The 22,011-nt window shown below is 37.7% G+C and overlaps 1 protein-coding gene across 11 annotated transcripts; it reads left to right on the forward strand.

Moving 5' to 3' along the window:
• Positions 1 to 111: 111 nt before the first annotated feature.
• On the forward strand, positions 112 to 19,356 carry LOC18439979 (Pentatricopeptide repeat (PPR) superfamily protein). Of its 11 annotated transcripts, XM_020670664.2 has the most exons (10): positions 112 to 3,174; positions 7,296 to 7,364; positions 7,569 to 8,227; positions 10,327 to 10,420; positions 10,875 to 10,992; positions 12,423 to 12,609; positions 12,737 to 12,989; positions 13,715 to 13,948; positions 14,025 to 14,111; positions 19,133 to 19,356. In XM_020670664.2, the coding sequence occupies exon 1, from the start codon at positions 406 to 408 to the stop codon at positions 3,097 to 3,099; it is 2,694 nt and encodes an 897-aa protein (XP_020526323.1). In that variant the 5' UTR covers positions 112 to 405; the 3' UTR covers positions 3,100 to 3,174; positions 7,296 to 7,364; positions 7,569 to 8,227; positions 10,327 to 10,420; positions 10,875 to 10,992; positions 12,423 to 12,609; positions 12,737 to 12,989; positions 13,715 to 13,948; positions 14,025 to 14,111; positions 19,133 to 19,356. The 11 variants fall into 11 exon arrangements, with proteins under 11 accessions (XP_020526323.1, XP_088719225.1, XP_088719229.1 ...); XM_088863099.1 differs by lacking the exon at positions 7,296 to 7,364; XM_088863103.1 differs by lacking the exon at positions 7,296 to 7,364 and having other exon boundaries at positions 112 to 1,336.
• The last annotated feature ends 2,655 nt before the right edge of the window (positions 19,357 to 22,011 follow it).

Genomic DNA, 22,011 nt, shown 5'->3' on the forward strand with positions numbered 1-22,011 from the left:
TTGAAATCTTTTTTCTTTTCATATTCATACACCCGGACATCAAGAATGATAAGAGTTTTCCAAGATCCAAATAACCTCGTATAAACTTTTTCAGTTCAAAAAAAATGGTGAGTTCAAAATCTAACAAAAACCCCTTCAAATGAAAGCACAAAACCCCTTAGAAATGAGTGTACGTCATTTGGTGCGGGTTAAGGAAGAAGAAACATGGCACCCCAACCTGAGAAAGAACCAGAACACAACTGTAGCCATCGCGGTCGTCATCTTCTAGGGTTTCATGAACTTCTCTTTCTAAATCCTAAAGCCCCATCCATCTTCGCTTCACTGGACCAAGTGGAAAGAAACCATCATTCTCTCTCTAAAACCCTAGAAACAATATGATCCGCTCAATCTCTCTACTCCATAGCCATGTTCTCAGCTTACACAAGGCGTGGCCTCCTCTTAAAGACCAGGACCCCACCATCCATTTTCAGAGCCCTCTCCCTCTCCCCTCCGTCGCCCTTGAGGTCCCCTCATGGCCAAGCCCTATCTCTAGTCAATGTGAAGGACGTGGCTTCCTCCTTTAAAGACTGGTTCTTGGAGAGGAGACGTAGGTACCCTCCCAGTCTCACCCATGAAACGCTAACTTTAACCTTAAACCATGATGTTCAGAGAATTTGCGAGGTCTTATCAAGAGGTGACTGTGGCTCTGAGACAGAGGCTGCTCTCTCTGACCTCCATGTTCGATTGACTGATGAATGTGTAGTTAGGGTTTTAAAGTTGCAGAAAGATGTGCTTCCTTCTTTGAAGTTCTTCGATTGGGCAGGTAGGCAAGCAGGGTATCGCCATACCGGAGCAGCCTTCCATGCAATATTTAAGATGCTTTCCAGGGCTAAGTTGATGACTGTGATGCTTGATTGGTTAGAAACTTTCACAAAGCAGAGGAGTGTTTACACATTTAGGCTTCATGACACTCTAGTGATTGGCTATGCAGTAGCTGGAAAGCCTGAGATAGCGTTGCAGATTTTTGGAAAGATGAGGTTTCAGGGGCTGGATTTAGATGGGTTTGCATACAATGTTTTGTTGAATGGATTGGTTGAAGATAACTGTTTTGATGCAGAGGATATAATAGCAAAACAGATTGAGATGAGGGGCTTTAGAAATGGTATCACTTTTTGCATAAGTATGAAGAGTCTTTGTAAGCAGAATCGCTTGGACGAGGCCATGAATCTTCTTCTTGAGCTGTTGAGGAATGGAAATGATGTAAATGAATATATGCTTACAATTACTGTTGATGCACTCTGCAGGCAGAGGAGATTTGTTGAAGTTGAAGGATTAATGGAGGAATTCAGAGATTCTGGTAAGATTTCCATGTCCAATGCTTATAATACTTGGATTACCCATCTTGTAGAGACTGGTAGCATAGATAGTGCAATGGAATTATTTCATGATGAAAAAAATGTTGGGTTTTTCTCCCCTTGGCTACGTTGTTATACTGTGTTGATCACTGGTCTATTGAGAAAGGATAGGCTCGAAGAAATATACGATTTGCTTGTAGAGATGCGGCTTAGGGGTATCTTTGCTGACAGGAATACCATGAATGCAACTGTTTGTTTCTTTTGTAAGGCTGGTATGGTAGATGTGGCAATCGAATTATACAATGACAGGTTAGAGATGGGGTTTTGCCCAAGTTACTTGGCCTATAACTCTCTTATAAACGCTCTTTGTAGAGATTGGAGAGTCGATGAGGCATTTAGGGTTTTGGAGGATGGGTTGCAGGGTAATTACTTTCCTGGAAAGAAGACATTCTTTATTCTTGCAGATGCTTTGTATAGGAGTGGGGATTTGGACAAGATGGGCAAGTTGGTTGATGCAGCAATCGAAAGGAACTTCTTACCTAGTAATGCTATTTGTGTTAGATACATCTCTGCTCTTTGCAAGGCTGGTAGAGTAGACGAGGGGTACTTGCTTCCTGCTAAATTGAACAAGCCTGATATGTTTCTAAGGAGATCGACTTACTTTGATTTGATATATGGGTTCTGTGAGAAAAAGAGAGGAGATATAGCATCTAGGTTGCTACTTGAGATGAGAGAAAATGGTCACTCGCCTTCTCGTAGTCTTTATAGAGTGGTCATCAGTTGCCTTTGTGATATGGGTCATATAGAGCAGGTTCTTAATTTGCTAGAAATGCATGTCAATGGCAATTTGTCGGACAGTGAGGTTGAAAATGAAATTTACAACCACTTTATAGATGCGGCGGGCCATGCAGGACAGCCGGAATTGGCAAGGAAAGTGTTTGAAAAGATGGTAGAAGACGGTTTGAGACCCAATATTCATACCAACATTCTCATGCTTCATAGTTATTTAAAGAGCAAACGTATTGTGACTGCCTTGAATTCCTTTAGGGAGTTGTGTGAGTGTCTGGAACCTAGCACCAAGCTCTACAATGTCATTATTGTAGGGCTCTGTCGGGCGGACAAAACTGAGCTTGCACTGGCACTATGGAGGGATGCCAGGGAAAGGGGCTTGATTCCAAGCCTCACTTGCTATGAGGAGCTTGTACATATGCTATGTTGCTCGGAGAATTATGAAATGGTGATAAAGGTTGTTAAGGACTTTGAGGAGACGGGTCGTCATGTTTCTATCTACATGTACAACATACTTTTATGCCACATTTTGAAATCCCAAGAGTTAATCAAGGCATGGCTTCGTTCAGGAGTTGATGGTTCTCAATCAGGCAATTCAGTGTTGGGTCGGCTAGTTGGGGCATTTCCTAACATACAGAGCCTGGAAGATCATCTTCAAAACTTTGAAGAGTTGATTGAAAGGCGAATACATGCTAACATTGTGACATATAATGTGGTGCTGAGAAGTCTTTGTAAGGCAGGGAGAGTGGAAGCTGCCTGTACTTTATTCAGCATAATGTGTAGAAATGGCAAAAAAGGGTGTGAGCCTAATCCATGGACTTATGACATTGTGGTTCATGGTCTCTGCAAAGTGGGGAGGTTGAGAGACGCAAAGTTTTTTATGGAGAAAATGTTTGAGATGAACTTTTACCCAACCAAGGGGACGATTGATTTGTACAGGTTTTTGGCAACCAGAGGGCAGCGAGTGCAGCAATAGCATAGCTCAAGCTTCCGGCAGATTTTTTGTTGTTTTTGAATTAACCTGCTCTCTGTGTTCGATAAAACCTAAAGAGTATGTAATGTTACATTGAGATGGTCACATGATTCAAATTTTGATTTTTTTCACCTTAATTTATTACTTCAATAAAACAAAATTACCTATGAAGCTTGAGAATAAGTGATTTGTTTTTGTAAATTCATTTTGCTTATATTTAAGAGTATTGGTGTTTATAAATAACAATATTAAAGTCCATTAACTCCATTAAGAAAGGGTATGGGTTTTTTTTTTGATAACTATTAAGAAAGGGTATGGATTGGACATTATTTTTCTTTACATGAACTATAAAGTACAATTAGCTTAAACATTCTCTCCCTCTTCTTTTTTTTAAGTAAAGTTTACTTTTATATTGCTATGAGAGTAATATGAAACAGAAGAGGGATTCGAGAGTACCCACAAGTTGGGTCTCTTGATAAAAATAAGGTCAAAAGACCTTTTACAAAATATTGGGGCTTATAGACTTGCCCGATTACAAGAAATTTACTGAACCATGAGTAAACAAGGGTGTGCCCACATTGGTCCAGAGCAAAAAAGGAGATGGACCAGCGGCTACTATAGAACAACAACAAGAGTGAGTAAACAAGGGTGCGCCCATTGTGGTCCAGAGCAAAAAGGATATGGACCGGCGACTGCTATTGAACAACTGCAACCCAAAAAATTCTCATCTAGGTGAGATCTTTTGCTAGAGCCTTAGCTCTGTCTTTCGCCAGAAGGTCGGCGAACTCGTTGGACGTCCTCTAGATATGCTTTCATGAGACGACCTTATCCTTGCAAGTGTAAATAATCTCATAAAAAATTGAAGATAGGTACCCATGGAGGTGGTAATGTCCCGGCTGCCCAGGAAATGATATTTTGAGCGTCTCCTACTACACACTGGTGTGATCCCCTAGCCTGGTTGAAGCTTTTAATACCCAAGAGCAGAGCCATGGCTTCAGCGAACTGAGAGTCTTCATGGCCTAAGTGCTCAGAGTAGGTGAGCAGGATGTTGCGTTGGTAGTCGCGAAAGATTCCATTTACTCCAGCTGTGCTAGGGTTCCCCAGAGAGCAACCATCGAAGTTAAGTTTGATGGTGCTTTTTGGAGGGGCCAACCAGTTGTTGGGTCTTTGAATCTTACGTGGTTGGAGGTTGAGGATGTTTTCCCATTGGCTGAGAAAGGTGTTTGCCGGTATACCAGAGAAGGCCCTATGGTTGGAGGCCCAAAAAATTACTAGAGAAGTAATCTTGTGGAAAAGTGCTGGAACTTCATTTTTGTGGCCTTGAAAGATCCTGACATTCCTTTCTAACCAAATGACCTAGATAGTTGCTGCAATAACGGCCTTCCATAAGGTTCTTCCACGCTTCGGCCAATGAGAGGCGAGATACAAGGAGATTAGAATCGTGATCAAAGGTGGGGTGACCCATTGGAATCCAAACAACTGGATTAAGAGGCGTCACAGGTTGTGTGCTATGCTACAATGGATGAAAAGGTATGGGTTCAATTCCTCCTCACATTGACACAACACGCACCTGTTAGGGATTGGGATCCCTTTCTTTTGAAGCTGGTCAACTGTGAGAGCCCTTTGGGGCCAAGCTATCCAGTTGAAGGTTTGCACTTTAGGAGGGGCGATAGTGGTTCAGACCTTGGAAAGGACAGAGATGGGGTTGAGTGGAAAAGTGGGAGGCTGGATTAGTTTTTTGTAAAATGAGGCCACCGAAAAGCTGCCAAAAGGAGAGAGAGTCCAAACAAGAGAGTCCCTCCAGGGGAATGAAGTTGGAATGCAAAGCTGCCGAGAGAGATAGGAAATGGGCAATTTCCTCCTTTGTGAGTTTTCTTCTGAAGACTTGAAGGACTTTCACGCACCTGAGGCCCTATTCAGGGATCTCCCCTCAGGTACCCAAGCATCTTTCGAAATCCTATATTTGCTGCAGAGGACCTGAGCCCAAAGGGAGTTAGTCTGAGTGGCTAACCTCTTCCCTAGTAGAGCCAGGTTTTGTTTTCTGAGGATCTTGATCCCCAACCCTCCTTGAAGTTTGGGGAGGCAGACCTTGTCCCATGAGATGAGGTGACATTCGGTTTTCTCAGCCTGACCTGACCAGACTAGAGGTCCTCATCAGTTGGTTGAGGCGGTTTGCCACCGAGGCTGGCATGTGGTAAAGGGATATAAGGTAGACCGGGGAGTTAGCCAGGGTTGCTTTTACCAGCGTGATGCGACCTGCTAGAGAGAGATATCTCCTTTTCCATCCTGCCAAGCGCATATCTACTTTGTCAATCACATGAGACTATTGTCTGTTTTTTGGTTTTCCCAATCCCAAGGGTAGACCAAGGTAGGTAGTGGGAAAGTCCTCCACTTTGCATTCCCAATTTGGAATTAGTGCTCTGCTTTCGACTTTTTTGAGGGCTACTTCCATCATCTTTGATTTGTCCATGTTGACTTTGAAGCTACTTGCTAATTCGAAGCATTTTAGAAAAACCCTTAGATTATCTATTTCTTCTTATGTGGCATCAAGGAACACCAACGTGTCATCTGCGTATTGTAGATGAGACACAATTGGGCCTTGAGAACTGCATTTGAAGTTGGTGAGAAGGCCTTCCTGGTACATACGAGTGATAGAGCGACTAAATAATTCGGCTGCGATGGCAAAGAGGAAAGGGGATCCCCTTGGCGAAGTCCCCTAGAGGATGGGAAAAACCTTTTGGAGTCCCATTGATTAGGACTAAGAAATGAGGATGAGAGTAGTAGCCTCTCATCCACCTTCTCCAAAGGTCCCGGAACCCTATTCTAGACATTGTTTTGTCTAGTATTGCCCAGTTGACATGTTCATACGCATTTTCCCAGTCTATCTTGAAGATGAGGCCGGGTTTCTTGGACATGTGCCTGTAGTGAAGGCATTCATGTGCCACTAAAACCCCATCTCGGATTTGCCTATCTTTGATGAATGCTGACTGAGATGGCAATATGATAAGGGGGAGGACTTGTTTCAGCCTAGATGCCTGGACCTTGGCGAGAATTTTGTAGGATGAGTTAACAAGGCTGATTGGACGAAAATCCTTGAGTTTCTCTGCCCCTTCTATCTTAGGAACTAGAGCAATGAAGGTTGCGTTGATGGCTTTGGGAAGAATTCCCCATTGGAAGAATTCATCGAAGAAACTTTGCAAATTTGCTTGGAAGGTTTCCCAGAAGATCTTGAAAACGGCAATGGGGAAACCGTCAGAGCCGTGGGCTTTGTCTTTGGCTAGGTCGTCGACAGCCTTAGCAATTTCAAAATCAGAGAAAGGCCGCTCTAACGAAAGTGACCAATGGCTCGGAAGAGTTGAGAAATCTAAATTGGTTATCCTTGGTCTGGAGCCCATTGGGGTAGAGTAGAGATTCTGAAAGAAACCGAGGATGGCCGTCCGCAGGCTGATCTAGGATACGGTTACCAACTTTGATTGTGGAGATAGTATTGTCTCTTCTTCGACAATTGGCTATCTGGTCCCCTGCTTTTAACTAATTTACTCTGGACCTCTGAAACCAATATAGTTCTTCCTTTTTGAGAATGGAGAAGTAATCCATCTTGGTTTGGGTCCGGAGGTTGGATTCTGTGGCTGACAGAGGTCTGGATTCCTCTGTTCGGTCTAGGTCTTGAATGGTGTTCTGCATTCTCTCCCTCTTTACACCATTGTAGGCATTGTTATAGTATAAATGTGGATTGGGGCATTATTTTTCATTACAGCTTAAACATTCTCTCCCTCTTTAGGCATTGTACTCTTCTATGTGGATTGGGACATTATTTTTCTTTACACCATGTAGGCATTGTATCACTAGAATAGCCGTACAGTATAAATGTGGACTAAGAAGTATTTTTCTTTACAGCTTAAACATTCTCTCCTTTAGGGATTGTATTCCATGTATACTTTTGAGATCCGAATCTGGATCCTGGTGGATCCGGACCCGATCCGACCCATTCTCAGCGCTCTTTCTCTCTCTAAACTTCCGTTGCTTATTGTATGGTAGCTATTTAATTTTGGCAAAATTGTGGTTTTCTTTTGTTTGTGTTCTTTAAATTATTGTTAGCTTTTATTTGTTTCCTGTGTCTCTTTTCATTTTCCGCAATAAAATGTGTCATTTCTTCAATTTATTTTTATTTTTGCTTTTGGGTTTCCTGCTAATTATAGCATCAGGTACCTTGATATCAGATATCAATATAAACTCACACACATATGAGGGCATCAGAAAATACACATGTGAGTTCAATGTGTTCCCTTTTCTGTAATTTCTTATTAACATGTCTGGAAATTTTCTTTTGCCATAGATCATAACCATTGATCTAGGAGTGCTTGTTCTTGTACATCAATTCTGTAATTTATTGCCTCAATTATGGGAGTTACATAAGTTAACGACAGTTTTTCACGGTTAATAATTTAATAGTGTAACCTATTATATTGAAGGTGGAAGTTATGGAGCAATAATAGTGTAGCCGATTAGATTGAAGGTGAAAGTTATGGAGCAAAGGGGATGAAAGTTTATCATAAAGATGGGAGAAATTTGCAGAAAGAGGCCCACAATTTTCACCATCGGCTTTATCATCATTTGGTTAGCAATATTTATGCTAAAACCAGTTGTAATTTAATCCAGCTATATTGCTATCCAGCTCCAATCTACACCATCTATAACTATGGAGTACCCAACATTTTGGTACCTCTGAATTTCATATGTTTCCACGGCTCTTAGAGATTTTTCAGAGGTGGGTTTTGTGCAAGTATATTGCCTTTGCAGAAATGGAAATGCTCACGATCCCCTGAGGCAGCACTTTTATCCCTATTGGTTCGGATTCCAGTCACCCATATGTTCTGGTTCCCTCTGGTTCCTTCCACTTTGGATTACTTTCATGGGCATCAGGAGTGTAAGCCTTGCCTTTCAATTAATGGTACACATGCTTCACCGAGTGGTACACATGATGAAGCGGAAGGAAATTCTGGAGTTCCTGATTTTAGTTTTGTGCCAGACTCCCATGGGGTTGAGCTACAAAGTTACACCATGGAAGAGTGACGTTGGAGAGTGGCTTTCGGGCTGTCATTCAAGGGCAATTGCAGTTTATGTTAATGAGGTAGTGACATGGACTGTCAAGATGACATCCCTCTTTTTTTTTTTTTTTTCCTTCTTATGCGTGGGATTAATTCAGTTTTGGTCAAATTAGTTGTTTAAATATTCAAATTGATGACCGATTAGATAGTTGAGGTTTTTTTTTCGATATTGAGTTTGTTTTCTTTTAGGGTATGTTTGATAGCACTCTAATATCCTGATATTTTAGAATATTATGATATCTAATATAATTCTAATTAGAGAAATTTTGGAGCTTGTTTGATAGGGTCAAATCAAATATTTTCAAATTCAAAAAACTGCCTCATATTTGAATCCCCAAAAATTCAACTCTGGCTTGAATTTTTGAAGATGCTAAAACTTATCACGGGGCATTCTATTTCTACTGTCAAAATTTTTTGCCCTCCCTCCTTTCTTTCTCTTCAGCACCCAACCTCCTCCCCAACTATCTCTCTCTTTCTCTCTCTCTCTCTCTCTCTCTCTCTCTCTTTCCTATCTTTCCCTTTTGGTCTTCATGTATCCTTGATTCCCCTTAACATTTCTTCATTCACCAGTGTCCCATCTTTCTCTCCCTCTCTCTCTCTCTCTCTCTCTCTCTCTCTCCCCTCCCCCCCCCCCCCCCCCCCCCCCCCCCCACTATCTGGTGCGTCTTTTTAAACCTCCAAGTTGAGACTTCCATGGCTTCTTCTTACACTCCCCACTTTCTCTCTAGTCATCTTCTTCCTCATTACATCTTCGTCATCATGAAGAAGAAGTGGCCACCATTATCTCTAGGTTTCAACAATATTTTCAGATAAACATAGTACACCCAAATCTCAATCATTCTCTCTCCCTACAACTTGTATTTTCTCTCTAGCCCAATCCATTTGTCCTCTATGCTTGTAAACCCTCACACTAATGTTGTTCCATCAGAGAATCACAAAATGGTTCACCCTCCTCCTGATCTTGTAACAGTTAATGGGATAGTGGCTTCACCCAAAACCCCAATCATAACAAGGAGGCCACACTCATGGAGCTTCAAGTGCAGTTTCATATAGAGAGAGTCAAGATTGTTCTGCATCTGAAGCTTGCCTGTGTATTTCTCTTCAAAACACGAGTTTGCCAAATCAATGGCTTCCTGCAAAGTTGCAGAGCTGCCTGCAACTACAACTATTCTTTGCAGAGAGAGTTTTTGGAGAAATAGGGTGGGCTAGAGAGAGAAGACAAACATTGAGGTACCAACTCCTATTTCGATGATATCAGTTTCCATTTACCGAACAAATCTTTTACCATGCTTGCCTTCTTTATAGCTATGGGGGCTAGATCCTCGGCATATCTGAGCCAATCCTCACTAGGCTTGCCTTCTTTATGGCCATGGCCAGAGTGAAATTAGAGAGAAAAGACAAGGTGTGGTGTGATGACATGGTCAGAGCAAAATTAGAGATAGAGACAGGGTGTGGTGTGATGACATTGCTTGTACTTTTTTTTTTTTTTTGGGTATAAAAGACAATCAAACATGTGCAATAAATTACTTTTTTTTTTTGGGTATAAAAGACAATCAAACATGTGCAATAAATTACATAGCACGATAATATATGAATGTTCCCTTCATATGAACTAACATATCAGATACATATGAATTAGCATATCAATGTTCTCTTCATCTTTTTTCTGATATAAAACGAATCAGATATCAATGCTCACTTCATCTGTTTTCTGATTTTTGGTGAATCAGATGTTGAATTTTCAGGTTGTTTTTAAATTTCTGATAATTGAAGCATCTGATTGAGTTGATACTGGACTAAGCAGCTAACAATGACATATGGAAGACCCAGCTGTTGGGTTTTATTGTTACTGCAGTTGGGTATTCACTAATTGTACAATGTTAGACCAATAATGTTTTGTATTATGATTGTCTAATCTAAGTCTTTAGCTAACCAAGTTAACTGTGGTGTACAATGTTGCATTCAGTGGTATGTACTACCTATTCAATCCCAACAATAATGCCACTTATGGTGATGCATTGAGAGGGGTTTCTTCTTTTTGGCATTTGTTTCTTTCTCCATAAGTTATTTTTCTCACTTTTGGCAATTCCCTTGATCATGAAACTATTAATTATGTTGGCAGACAATAGCGGGGAAGTGCTGCAAGAATGATTGTAATGGTCAAGGAATTTGTAATCAGAATTTGGGACATTGTAGGTGCTTTCACGGGTATGCTGGTCAGTATGCTCTCTGTAATTGTAGGTGTTTATACCTTCTGATATCAGAAAGTGCTAACAAAATTTACCCAGATTTCAAGTGTTTGCCATAATGTTGGTTTCTGTGAAGTTCACTTGAGCATATAATGAGACACTTACATCAATGTCAGAACAATGACAGATGTTAGTACTATGTACCAAAAAAGAAGAAGAAAATATGCATATGGAAAACAGTTACAACAATACCCCTGTTGTAGATGTTTACATTACTACTTATCTCTTACACCAGCCTCTATAGGCTGATATGCAGGTTGACACACACAGAGTTTGGAAGATATTAGTCACTCTCGAAGTCAATGTTTAAAATATCCAAAATATGTGAAACTGAGGCACCCCGGTTTGCATAGTCTTGAAATGTGCTTTTCACATATGAAGGGAATTATCCACATCTATTTGTTCTTGCTTGGCTCACCAGATCATCTATCACAGACATTACACGTTTCTATTGCCAGCTTAAGGGACAAAAGTTTCAAACTGAGAAGTCAAGATCTTGTAGAAGATAGCGTGTGATCTCAACAGCAGTTTCAAACATGGTCAGGATCTTCTTCCCCCTAGAACACTCGCTTAAAAGTCAGTGCTTCGTATTGTTCTAAGAAATGAAACTATGCCTGACGTAGCTACTTTGGCTCTTGGTGGAGGGACGATCAGCAGTTGATGTGTGCCATAGTGACTATAACAATCACGTGAGCCAAAGTTAATTTTAATTGAAAAAAAAGACAAACTGAGCCTTGTGCCATTCAAATCTTCCGTCTAGTCATCATCATCATCAAAGCCTTTTCCGAACTAATTTAATTTTATATAACCAATGACAACAAATATTTTCCTTTACCATGTGGATGTGAAACAGAAAAAAAGAAGTGGTAAGTCGAAACACAACATAATACTAATGGATATGCATAGGCATCCTTGAAGGGTGGAGATCATGTGTTTTGGTGGACATAGATAGAAACAACCAGTACTGAACTGTGAAGCTTTCATAAGGGACGAACATGTTATGGGATATTGGGTGCACATGGGACAATGTAACTTGCAGTTGTTTCCTCTGTCCTCGAACTTGAGGCAATTTATAATGCTCTTAATTAAATTATGTCTTCCTATAAAAAACTTCATATTTTGAACCTCCATCCCACCCCCCTCCCCCTCCCCCTCCCCCTCCCCCATTCCTTCTAACCAATTAATTCTAGAATTCCATAACCAGCTAAAAATTTTTATGCCTGTAAGGCTCACATTTGTACTTCTTTCTTGAGACCTGCCTTATTGACCTTCTCTTCTAGGAGGTTCGCAGTGCTTTGCCATTTGCTCTAGATGCCAAAGGTCTTGTAGCTCCTGAATTATGTCCTCCCCATGAGCCTAAGGCTTGCCTCATTCTATACTTCGCCTAACCCTCAACTAAAATGTCATTTGTCATTCCTTGAAGACATCTCAAAGTCATGGGGACTTCACTCCAATTTGGATGTCCATTGGCTCATGATTCCCCACAAATTCCTGATGAAAAATCCATACCTACCATCCTTCTAGCCAAATGATCTGGCTATTTCTATGCACTATAAATTGGAATAGCCATATAACCTCTTCCACTTTTTGCAAAAGAATCCTAATAATGCAAACTTTTGAGGATCTGGCTACTTTTTTCTTTCATATTTTCCTCATAACCTGAGGATTTGAATGAAGAGCTAAGATGGAATGACTGTAGATGGGAATTGTTGTTCAGGAAAAGATGGACCATAGAATATCAGGCTTGAGTAGTTTAAAATAAATTTTGCAACAAAAATAAATGATTATCATTTTCCCCCCTAAATATACTTTCCATGGCCACTTTGATGAACCACTTAAATCATTCACCCGCTGCATGACTTCTATCTGATATTTTGATTTACTGTGATATGCTATTTTCTATTCAATGTATGTATGAATTATGAAATTCGGAATTTGACTAATTTAGAATCAATTGGCATGATAATAGGGTAGACTGCTCTGAGAGAGTACACTTTTGAGTGCAATTTCCCAAGTTCTTTGGAGGATCCAGATGGAAAATGGAGTTTTTCAATTTGTACTGCATATTGTGATACAACAAGAGCAAAGTGCTTCTGCGGAGAAGGAACTAAATATCCAAACCGTCTAGTGGTAGATGCATATGGCTTTCAACAGACGTAAGCTGACTATTCTTAACAAAAAATACATTTCACATACAAGATATCTCATAAAATATTTAATTTGAAAGGATACCACAAGTCTTTGAAGTATGTGGATAGCTTTTTTATATTGTGTACACTGCAGAATATATATGACACCTAGTGGCCCAACTATGACAAGGACAGTTGACCGGGAAAACATTTTTACAACTAATAGTAGCATAGCTGGCTGGTGCAATGTGGATCCAGAAGATGCATATGGGAACAAGGCCAGAGTTAGAGATCAATGTGAGTGCGGGTATGATGGTCTGTGGGGGCGTTTGTGCGAAATCCCTTCGTTGTCCACTTGTGTTAACCAATGGTCTGGACATGGACACTGTCACGGTGGATTCTGTCGAGTAAGTCATAGTACCTTTTGTTCTTCCAAAATGCTGGACATATGATGTGTTTGAATTTGTTTCAAGAGTCTAATGATAGGAAAGTAGCACCTAATTTATTGTCTTGATCAAAATGCATCACCATTATCTATGAAGGTTTAGAACTTTCTCATGCTATTATAATGTCTAAGTGATCGTTGAATTGATTTTTGTGAAAATTTCTTATAGAACCCTAATTCTTCGTATTATTTCATTGTAGACCCTCCTTCCGTTTTTCTTTCAAGCGACATAAGAAAACCCCTAAAGATTTCACTATACCCCCTTATCTCTTATCTCCCTCTTTTATTGGCTTTTGATCGTAAAAATGAGCCTCAACAAATCTTTTTATACCATTTCAACTCAAAAACTTTTTTAATTGGTGGAAAGGAAAAAAGAGGGTTAAAAAAGTTTTTGGGATGAAATGGTATAAAAATATTTATTGGGGTTAATTTTTATGGTCAAAAGTCAATAAAAGATGGAGATAAGAGATGAGGGGGTACGGTGAAATCTTTAAGAATTTCCTTATGCTGCTTGATAGAAAAATGAAAAGAGGGTCTACCATGAAATAATATGAGAAATTAGGGTTCTATACAAAATTTTCCCTTGATATTTCCCATTTGTGTCTGTTTAGCATTATCTATGGTTTTGGGATATTTACCAAGTAAACTGAGTGAAGTTCATCTTGTATGTTTCATTCTTGATGCAAGGTTACCGAGGCTTCATGGTGCCATATTTAGTGCCACAGTAGCTGGTATGGAATAGATTGCAGTATACCATCAATTCAACCATCTACACAAGAATGGCCCAAGGGGCTTCGACCAAACACAGTTATGAAGCAAGTAAATGGTGACTATATGAACTTTACGGCTGTGGTGACAAAGAAAAGGCCACTTATATGCATTTATGATTTGCCTGCAGAGTTTCATAGTCATCTCCTGGAGGTTGGTTCAGTTTCTATCCCCAATTTTCATTCAACATTTTTCATGTTGTTAATCTATTTCATTTGCTATGGTGCAGGGCCGTCATTTCAAATATGAATGTGTTAACAGAAACTATAATTTGAGGAATGAAACGTTATGGTTAACCCTGTTGTATGGTGCTCAGGTATGTAAGGTATTCTAAGGGGAAATTTCCTTCTATGAGAAAACCCCAACCCATTTCGCACAAACACAAAACCATCAACCTCTGAATTTTTTGTTGACAAACCCCTACATGACCTTTTCAAATAATTTTGGATTAAAATATCCCTATATGCTATATTGGATTTTTTTTAAAACAAAAACATAATCAATCACTTTCCTCTCCCGTTTTCTTTTGTCTCTCTTTGCTCTAGCCTCTCTCCCTGTCCATCATTCTTTTGAAAATGGTGAGAAATGTTGTAGAAAGTAAAGGTTGCAGTTTAGAGAGAGACAATGGAGTTGAAGAGTTTTAGATCATGAAGATTCATCCTTCGCAAATGGAAAAATGGGAAATCCTTCTCAGAACTCACCTATAATTTTTTATTACAACTTAGAAGAAGAGGACGACAAAAGTTCTCATTAACATTTTTTTTTTAAAAAAGAGTCCTCACTGTAAGTGCAAAGTCTTTTGATTATGGAAAGAGAGCTCATAAAGCCTCTTTTGGCTTGTCCCACCAGAGGCTTCTCCAGTTCTCATCTCTTAGCGAAAAGTCCTTGAAACTCAAATAGATGTTAGGGTTTGTGGTCTTTAAAGGCTGTGAGAGCATGTAAAAAAAGTATTTATAGTGGATTATGCATTTTAGTGGGAGTGTGTAATATTTAACACTTTGACTGACCTAGTGTTAGGTGGTCTCTGGCCTTGATTATGTCCAAAACCCTTATCCCTAGGCATTCGGTATTAGCAAAAAAGGTTTGCCGAGGGTCATCCTGTATTGAGGTCAGAAAGATATACAGGGATAGTTTGTAGGTCAGGAGAACTGTGTGGTCTCCTATATGTGGATGTAGGTTTGTGAGAGCGAGGGCCAAATCCTTAACAAACTTCTGCATAACATGTACATATAACAACCACATCATTGAGAAGTTAACTATGAAATGAGGTACATGTACATGAACATAGAGAGAGTCCCCCTTACATCATAGTGACATGTGCTTGGCTTTCTCTTAAAGGAGTGAATTGTAATCTACATTCTAGGGTTTTAATTATACTATTTATTGATCGACTTTGACAAGCCAATCATGAGCCCTTGCATGAGACTATGGGTCATTGGTTTTATTAGGTCAGTTTGAGAAGACAATTAAAGATCATGGTCACTGTGTCTGGTGGAGTGCCCTTATAGTCATTTATTTTGATCCATTGGTACCAATTTGCTTCTAGATATTTTATCTTCACTATTAGAAAGATCTATGTGAATTTAGTGTTAACTGTACCAAAAAAAAAGAGAGATCTATATGAATTTTAGAATTTTTTTTCAATATTTTTAAAATTAGTTTCTGCTGTAATTTTCTCAACAAGGGTACTTTCAAAATATTGGTTATGAGTGGGTCCTTGGATCCAACCTCACATGTGTGTCACACCCCATGGTTGGAGCGTGGGGCCCATGAGGTGGGTCCACAAGTCATCCACCATAGGGGTGGCACACCCCTCTTCTTTCTTTCTTGATTAGATTAAATTTTAATTAAAAGATGTTTTAAGTTGGTTAAAGAAAGTCTTTTAAAAGAACAAACGATTAGGGCTATTTTTTGTAGGAGTTGGTTTGACCAAAATATTTATCTTTGACTTCCTACAATTGTGAGACCAACTTGTTTTATGTGATCGCCGCATACTAATGAAACTGAATGGGAAGTTCTATAGGACAACTATAAGACCGGCTTTGCTTTATGGAGCAGAATGTTGGGCAGTCAAGAAACAATATACCCATAGGATGAATGTAGTTGAGATGGATGAGTGGCAAGACAAGAAATGATAGAATTCTAAATAAACATATTCAAGATAACTCAATATGTGAGAAGATGAGAGAAAGTAGACTTAGGTAGGCTGTCCATATGCAGAGCAAACCCAGTACATCATGTGATAGGAATTATGAGTTAGCAAGTGGAAGGCTCAAAACGGCAAGAGGTAGGCGTTAAAGGACATGGTTGGAAGTAGTAAGAAAAGATGTGGAGACTTGTGGCCTCACTAAGAGTATGACCCTTGATAGAGCAGAATTGCGGACTGTGATTTGTGTAGCCGACCCCAAATAATTGGGAAAAGGCTTTGATGATGATGTTGATGATTCCTTCATTTAGAGATAAATGAGAAAGCTCTAAAAAGTTTTTAAATTGGCATAATCCCAATTGGACTAGAAATGGATATAGGTTAAATATTAAAGGATAAAGTTCCTAATATGTATCCTTACACCATGATTGTTAATTTATGGGATGGATGGCTCATATTTAATTCTCTCTCGTCTTATAGATTTCCTTAATTCCGGTTGATCAAGGGTCTTGAGACCTATATAAAGAGGTGATTTCCCTTTTTCATTCTCTCCAAGTTTTAGATTCTCTCTCTCCTCCACACCCCGAATTTCTCTCTCTCTCATCTTTAGTTCATATATCTCCCCATCTTAATGGCACGTCACCATAAAAGAAAATAAGAACAGGTGGTACACCAATCCTAATCTAGGGTTTAATGAAGAAGTGAGGGGTACACACAGCCTGAGAGGGAGGTGCCTTTAAGGCATGTCTTAATGTTGTTCCAAGGGGTTCTTACAAACCCTAGTTTGAGTGGTATTTCCTAAGGAAGCTTCTAGGCTTTGAAATTCCATTAAGACATATAGGATTAAAGTGCACCATCAGTCAAGAAATTAGGTGTGGGGTGTACTAAGCCTTCTGAGGGTAACTCTACGCATAATCAAGTAAGTCTTTTCAGTTGTTTATTTTTGTTTTTTCAATCATATTTCTATATTTGATTGAAAAATAAAAACAAACAACCGAAAAGACTTAAATGATGTGGTTGGAAGGACTGAAAAAGGCAAGGAGTAGGCCCAAAAAGACGTAGCTGGAAGTAGTCCGGAAAGATATGGGGACTTATGGCCTCATAGAGGATATGGCCTTTAATAGAGCAGAATGACCTCACTGGAAGTAGCTTAAAATGATGATGATGAAGAATCATATTTCTATATTTATTGTGATTTTCTTGGAACATTAATTGTGCTTAAATTTATGGTAGAAGTTTGGTTTTTATTCCCCTTTTAATTTTGGCAATAAAAGGAAAGGTCTTAAGTTATATTTTGGATTTTAATTTTCGTTTATAGGAGTATATTATAGCACTTATAAGTGGAATATAGATTCAATAATAAAGAAAAGAAGAAAAACTTTTGAATTTATAGTCTTGAATTCCACATAGCCATATCTTTCAATGGAGTGATCAATATTTGAAACCCTATACATGCCTTCCGTTGGAAAAATTCATCAAGTATCAAAGTAATCGCTTTTCCTCTGCAATATTCAAGTGAACTTTTTCCTTAAAAAGGATAAAAACCACAAGAGAAAGACAAGTTGTTTTCTACACTACAAAAGTTTTCAGAACTGGTTTAAAGGTGACAGTGCAGTTAAAGCCTAAAGAACTGGAGCGGAAAGGAAGAATCTGCTTCTTTTCTAGTTCAAATTGCGTAGATGGCAGTATTGTTAAGGCTCTTTATAGAGTAAAGACCCTAAATTTTGTGGAATTTAACATCGATGTCTATACATTAATTGAAAAGCGCCTCTATTCCTCAAATTTCTCCAACAAGAGGCTTTTTGAAGGTTTACTGGCCTTGAATTCTCTGAGAACAATTGTCAATTTGAGAAGAAATTGTTTGAATTAACAATAAACAAGCACCCACCTGATGCTTCTCAACTGCATGGTTATGGATTTGACAATCCAAAGAAGAGCTCAGGCTAGATGAACTGGTGAATTATTGTCATTAAAGCCCTCGAAGTATGCCTGGTCTTCGAGTTTCCATGATCAATCTTCCTTCCCCCCTAATAACTTTTCCATCGTTAGTTGTTTTTCTAAAACCCTTAAAAGGGGTGGCTGTTCCGTATAGAAAACTCTAATTATACATATTCTTCTATCAAAAAAGATAAAACTCACCTTCTTTCCCCTAACTTTTACAGTTGTTTTTCACTATTATGTCCGTTTATAAAAAATGCATATATATATATATATATATATATGAAAAATTCTTCCCAACGCCTATAGGTGAAAATGAATAGTGATTTCGCCTATCCTCATCACCTTCCAAACTTAATTAAACGGTCACAGTTATCTGGTAGCGTTTCAATTTTCATTTTTTTTTCTACAAATCCAACTTATTTGAAATTTGGAGCGTGTGTAATTTTTGGAGGTATTTTGATCAATTTATATTTTGTGAATTATTATTTTTTTCATATTTTATTAGGTGGGTCTCATTAAGATGTACACACATTCCAAATTTCAAATCATTCCGATTAGTAAAAAAATTTTGAAAATTGAAACACTACTGGACAATTGTGACTGTGCGATGAAGTTTAGATGGTGATGAAGGTAGGCAAAATCACTGGTCATTTTCGCCTATAGGCATTTTGTAGTATCTTCAGCGAAATCACTACTCATTTTCGCCTATAGACGTTTGGTAGTATATATATATGAGATTGTATACAATGAGATCATTTACCTTTAATACAAATTGTCACAATTACTTTCAACTATTCGATGTGAAATTTAAAAGCTTGGATGTGTCACATAGTTCGAGGAAATTTCTTTTAAAGTTTGAGCTTGGTCAATAGAATAAATGCAGCCACCCAATTTGATATCCAATGGTCAAGATGAATTGAGACCACTTTGTACCAAAGATAAAGGATCTCATTCTATAATTTTCTTATATATATATATATATATATATATATATAATGAGGTTAGCCCACTAGCTCGTATCTACATATGAGCTCAATGGCCTAGATTGAATCTGGGCCGATCAGACAGTCACTTAAAGTTTGACTTAGGATCTGCTTTTGTCATCTTAGCATTAGCTGTTCATAAATCGAAAAGATATGAATTCCTTGAAGGTATTCTATTAAACAATATCTTTTTCATGATTTGTGTAAGTTCTTATCTTTGTTCATGATCCGTGCAAGTTATGATAATTTGTCTCTGTCTTTATGCAGATCTTGTGTCGTAGAAAGTGAAAGCAAGCTGCAGATGCTTTAATTCCTTCTCTCTCTATGCAATGTGTTGTATGCTGAAGATTTTTTTGTTGCATGTGTGTACTTATTGTATGCTGAAGATTTTTCCTTCTCTCTCTAGTGGTTCTGGCTGGTAGTCCATGTGGAACAAATTATGTCTCTCTCTCTTTAATGTCTTTATATGGATAATCCCTCTTTCTCTTTAATGTCTTCATATGGATAATCTCTCTCTCTCTCTCATGTCTTTTTGGTGGTTCCTGATATGGAGCTCCTTGCATTTGGATTTCTTAAGCATGACTGTTTCATATGTTTAATAGGGAACCAGTTGGTTTACATCAAAACCATTTATTAGTTGATGAACCTTCTAATGAGTTCTACACCTGGGAATTTCATGAATCCTATTATAAGAGAGAAGAACTATAATGATTTTGACAATAAGAAAGTGGCTTGCGTTTGTGAATTTGAGTTTTAATATTTTTTTTACAAATCCAAATCACTTTAAATTTTAAGCATTCATTCTTCTCATCAAGACACACCTAATAAAAATATTAAAAAAAGAATTCATAAAAAATAAATTGACCAAAATACCCCTAAACAGTTTCAGGGCTATTTTGGTCCCTTTATTTCTTGTAAATTAATTTTTTGATATTTTTATTAGATTCTCCTATTTTTAAAGAATAACGTCTAAAATTTCAAGTGATTTGGATTCTTAGAAAATAAAAAAAATAAAATTCAAATACGAAATGAGGTCGTTACCGTCAGATCAGCCTAGATTCAATCTTGGCCGTTGGGCTCATATGTAGATATGAGTTAGTGGGCTAACTTCAGCATTTTCTATATATATATATATATATATATATATATATATATATATATATATATATATATATAAGGCATTTCTTCTTCTGATACAGAGGAGTCTGAAGTTTCAGTTTCGATTTGGAGTATCTTAAAAATTTGTTTTTTGATATGGTCATCTAATTCTAAAGAATTGATTTTCTTTTGGACCTTGCATTTCTTTTTATAATGACCAACCTTGTCACAGTTGTAACAAACATGGATTTTTCTTTTTCTCTTATATTTGAAGGATGGTTTGTCTCTTAGAAATTTTTTGGAGAATTTATCTTTTGTCTTTTTTGGTAAGGTTTGAACTTTCTTCTTTTAATTGTCTCATGCTTTCTTTTGAGAAAAGGCTTTGATGGGGATAAAGTATTGAATCCAAATTGTTCACAAAAATCTCTGAACTCTTTCCCTCAAGATATTCTAAAAAGAGTACAAAATAAAACCCATAAAAAAAAAGAACCTTCAATATCTGAGCTAAGATTTGAAATTAATGGAGTCAGAAATGAACTGATAACCTTAAAATCAAGAGTTCAAACTTTAGAACTAGCTCAGGACCCAATCAGAGAAACAATTGAAGAAGAAAATATAGAGGAAGAATTTGATCATTTAATCACTGAGCATAATATCCACTTTCCACTAGAAGTTGAAGATACCCTTCCAAAACCTAAAACTGATATGAATATAATAGAGACAGTTCAAACTTGTAAATATATAAACTTGATAGATAAAATTATAACTCAAAAATGGTTTACCAATATCAAAATTGTGGTACAAAAGGAATACACCTTCCAAACCACCGCTTTAATAAACTCGAGGGCAGACCTGAATTGTATCAATAAAGATTTGGTACAAACTAAATACTTTCATAAAACTACCCAAATCCTGAATACGGCAAATGACAGTAAAATGCTCTTCAACTACAAACTGACTAATGCTGCAGTTTGCAACAATGGTACTTGTTTCAATTTTCAACAATGGTACTTGTTTCAATTTTCCATTTATAATGGTAAAAGGGTTAAGCCAACCTGTTATCTTAGGGACTTCATTTCTGAATATGCTCTATCCAATAAAAATAGATGACACATGGATAGAAGCTAGCATTGAAAGGCATAAGGTAAAATTTACCTTTATTGAAAGCCTAGAGTCCATGAGATTAACAAAATTAAAGATACGATTTCTTCCAAAGAAAAATTTTTATATCAACTCAAAGAAGAAATAAAGTATAAAAATATAGAAGAGAAACTGTCTCTTCCATAAATATAAAGCAAAATCAAATCTTTAAGAATAAATATGGAAAAAGATATTTGTGCAGATATCCCCAATGCATTTTGGGATAGGAAGCAACATATAGTAAAATTACCATATGACCCAGATTTTAGAGAAAGTAAAATTCCTACTACAGTTAGACATATTTAAATGAATAATAGGTTGCTTGAAATTTGCAAGAAAGAGATACAAGAATTATTAGAAAAGAAGTTTATCATAAAAAACTCATCACCTTGAAACTGTTCAGCCTTTTATGTAGAAAAGGCTTTTGAGATAGAAAGAGGAACTCCGAGATTGGTAATCAACTACAAACCACTCAACAAAGTCTTGAGATGGATTAGATATCCAATCCCAAATAAAAGGGATCTCTTGGATAGACTAGTCAATGCATGTATATTTTCAAAATTTGATCTCAAATCAGGTTACTGGCAGATTCAAATTTCCGAAGAAGATAAATACAAAACTGCTTTTAATGTCCCATTTGGACAATTTGAATGGAATGTTATGCCATTTAGATTAAAAAATTCGCCCTCTGAATTTCAAAACATTATGAATGAAATTTTTAATACTTACACTAAATTTATGATTGTCTATATTGATGATGTACTTGTTTTCTTTGAATATCTTGAGCAGCACTGGAAACATCAAAGTGCATTTATCAAAGCAATAAAAAATGTTGGCTTACTAGTTTCCGCAAGAAAAATAAACCTTTGCCGGTCAAAAATTGGATTTCTAGGGCATAATATATATAG

Source organism: Amborella trichopoda, chromosome 3 (genome assembly GCF_054954075.1).
Source record: "Amborella trichopoda isolate Santa Cruz 75 chromosome 3, AtrichopodaSantaCruz75HAP2 v2.0, whole genome shotgun sequence".
NCBI lineage: Eukaryota > Viridiplantae > Streptophyta > Magnoliopsida > Amborellales > Amborellaceae > Amborella > Amborella trichopoda.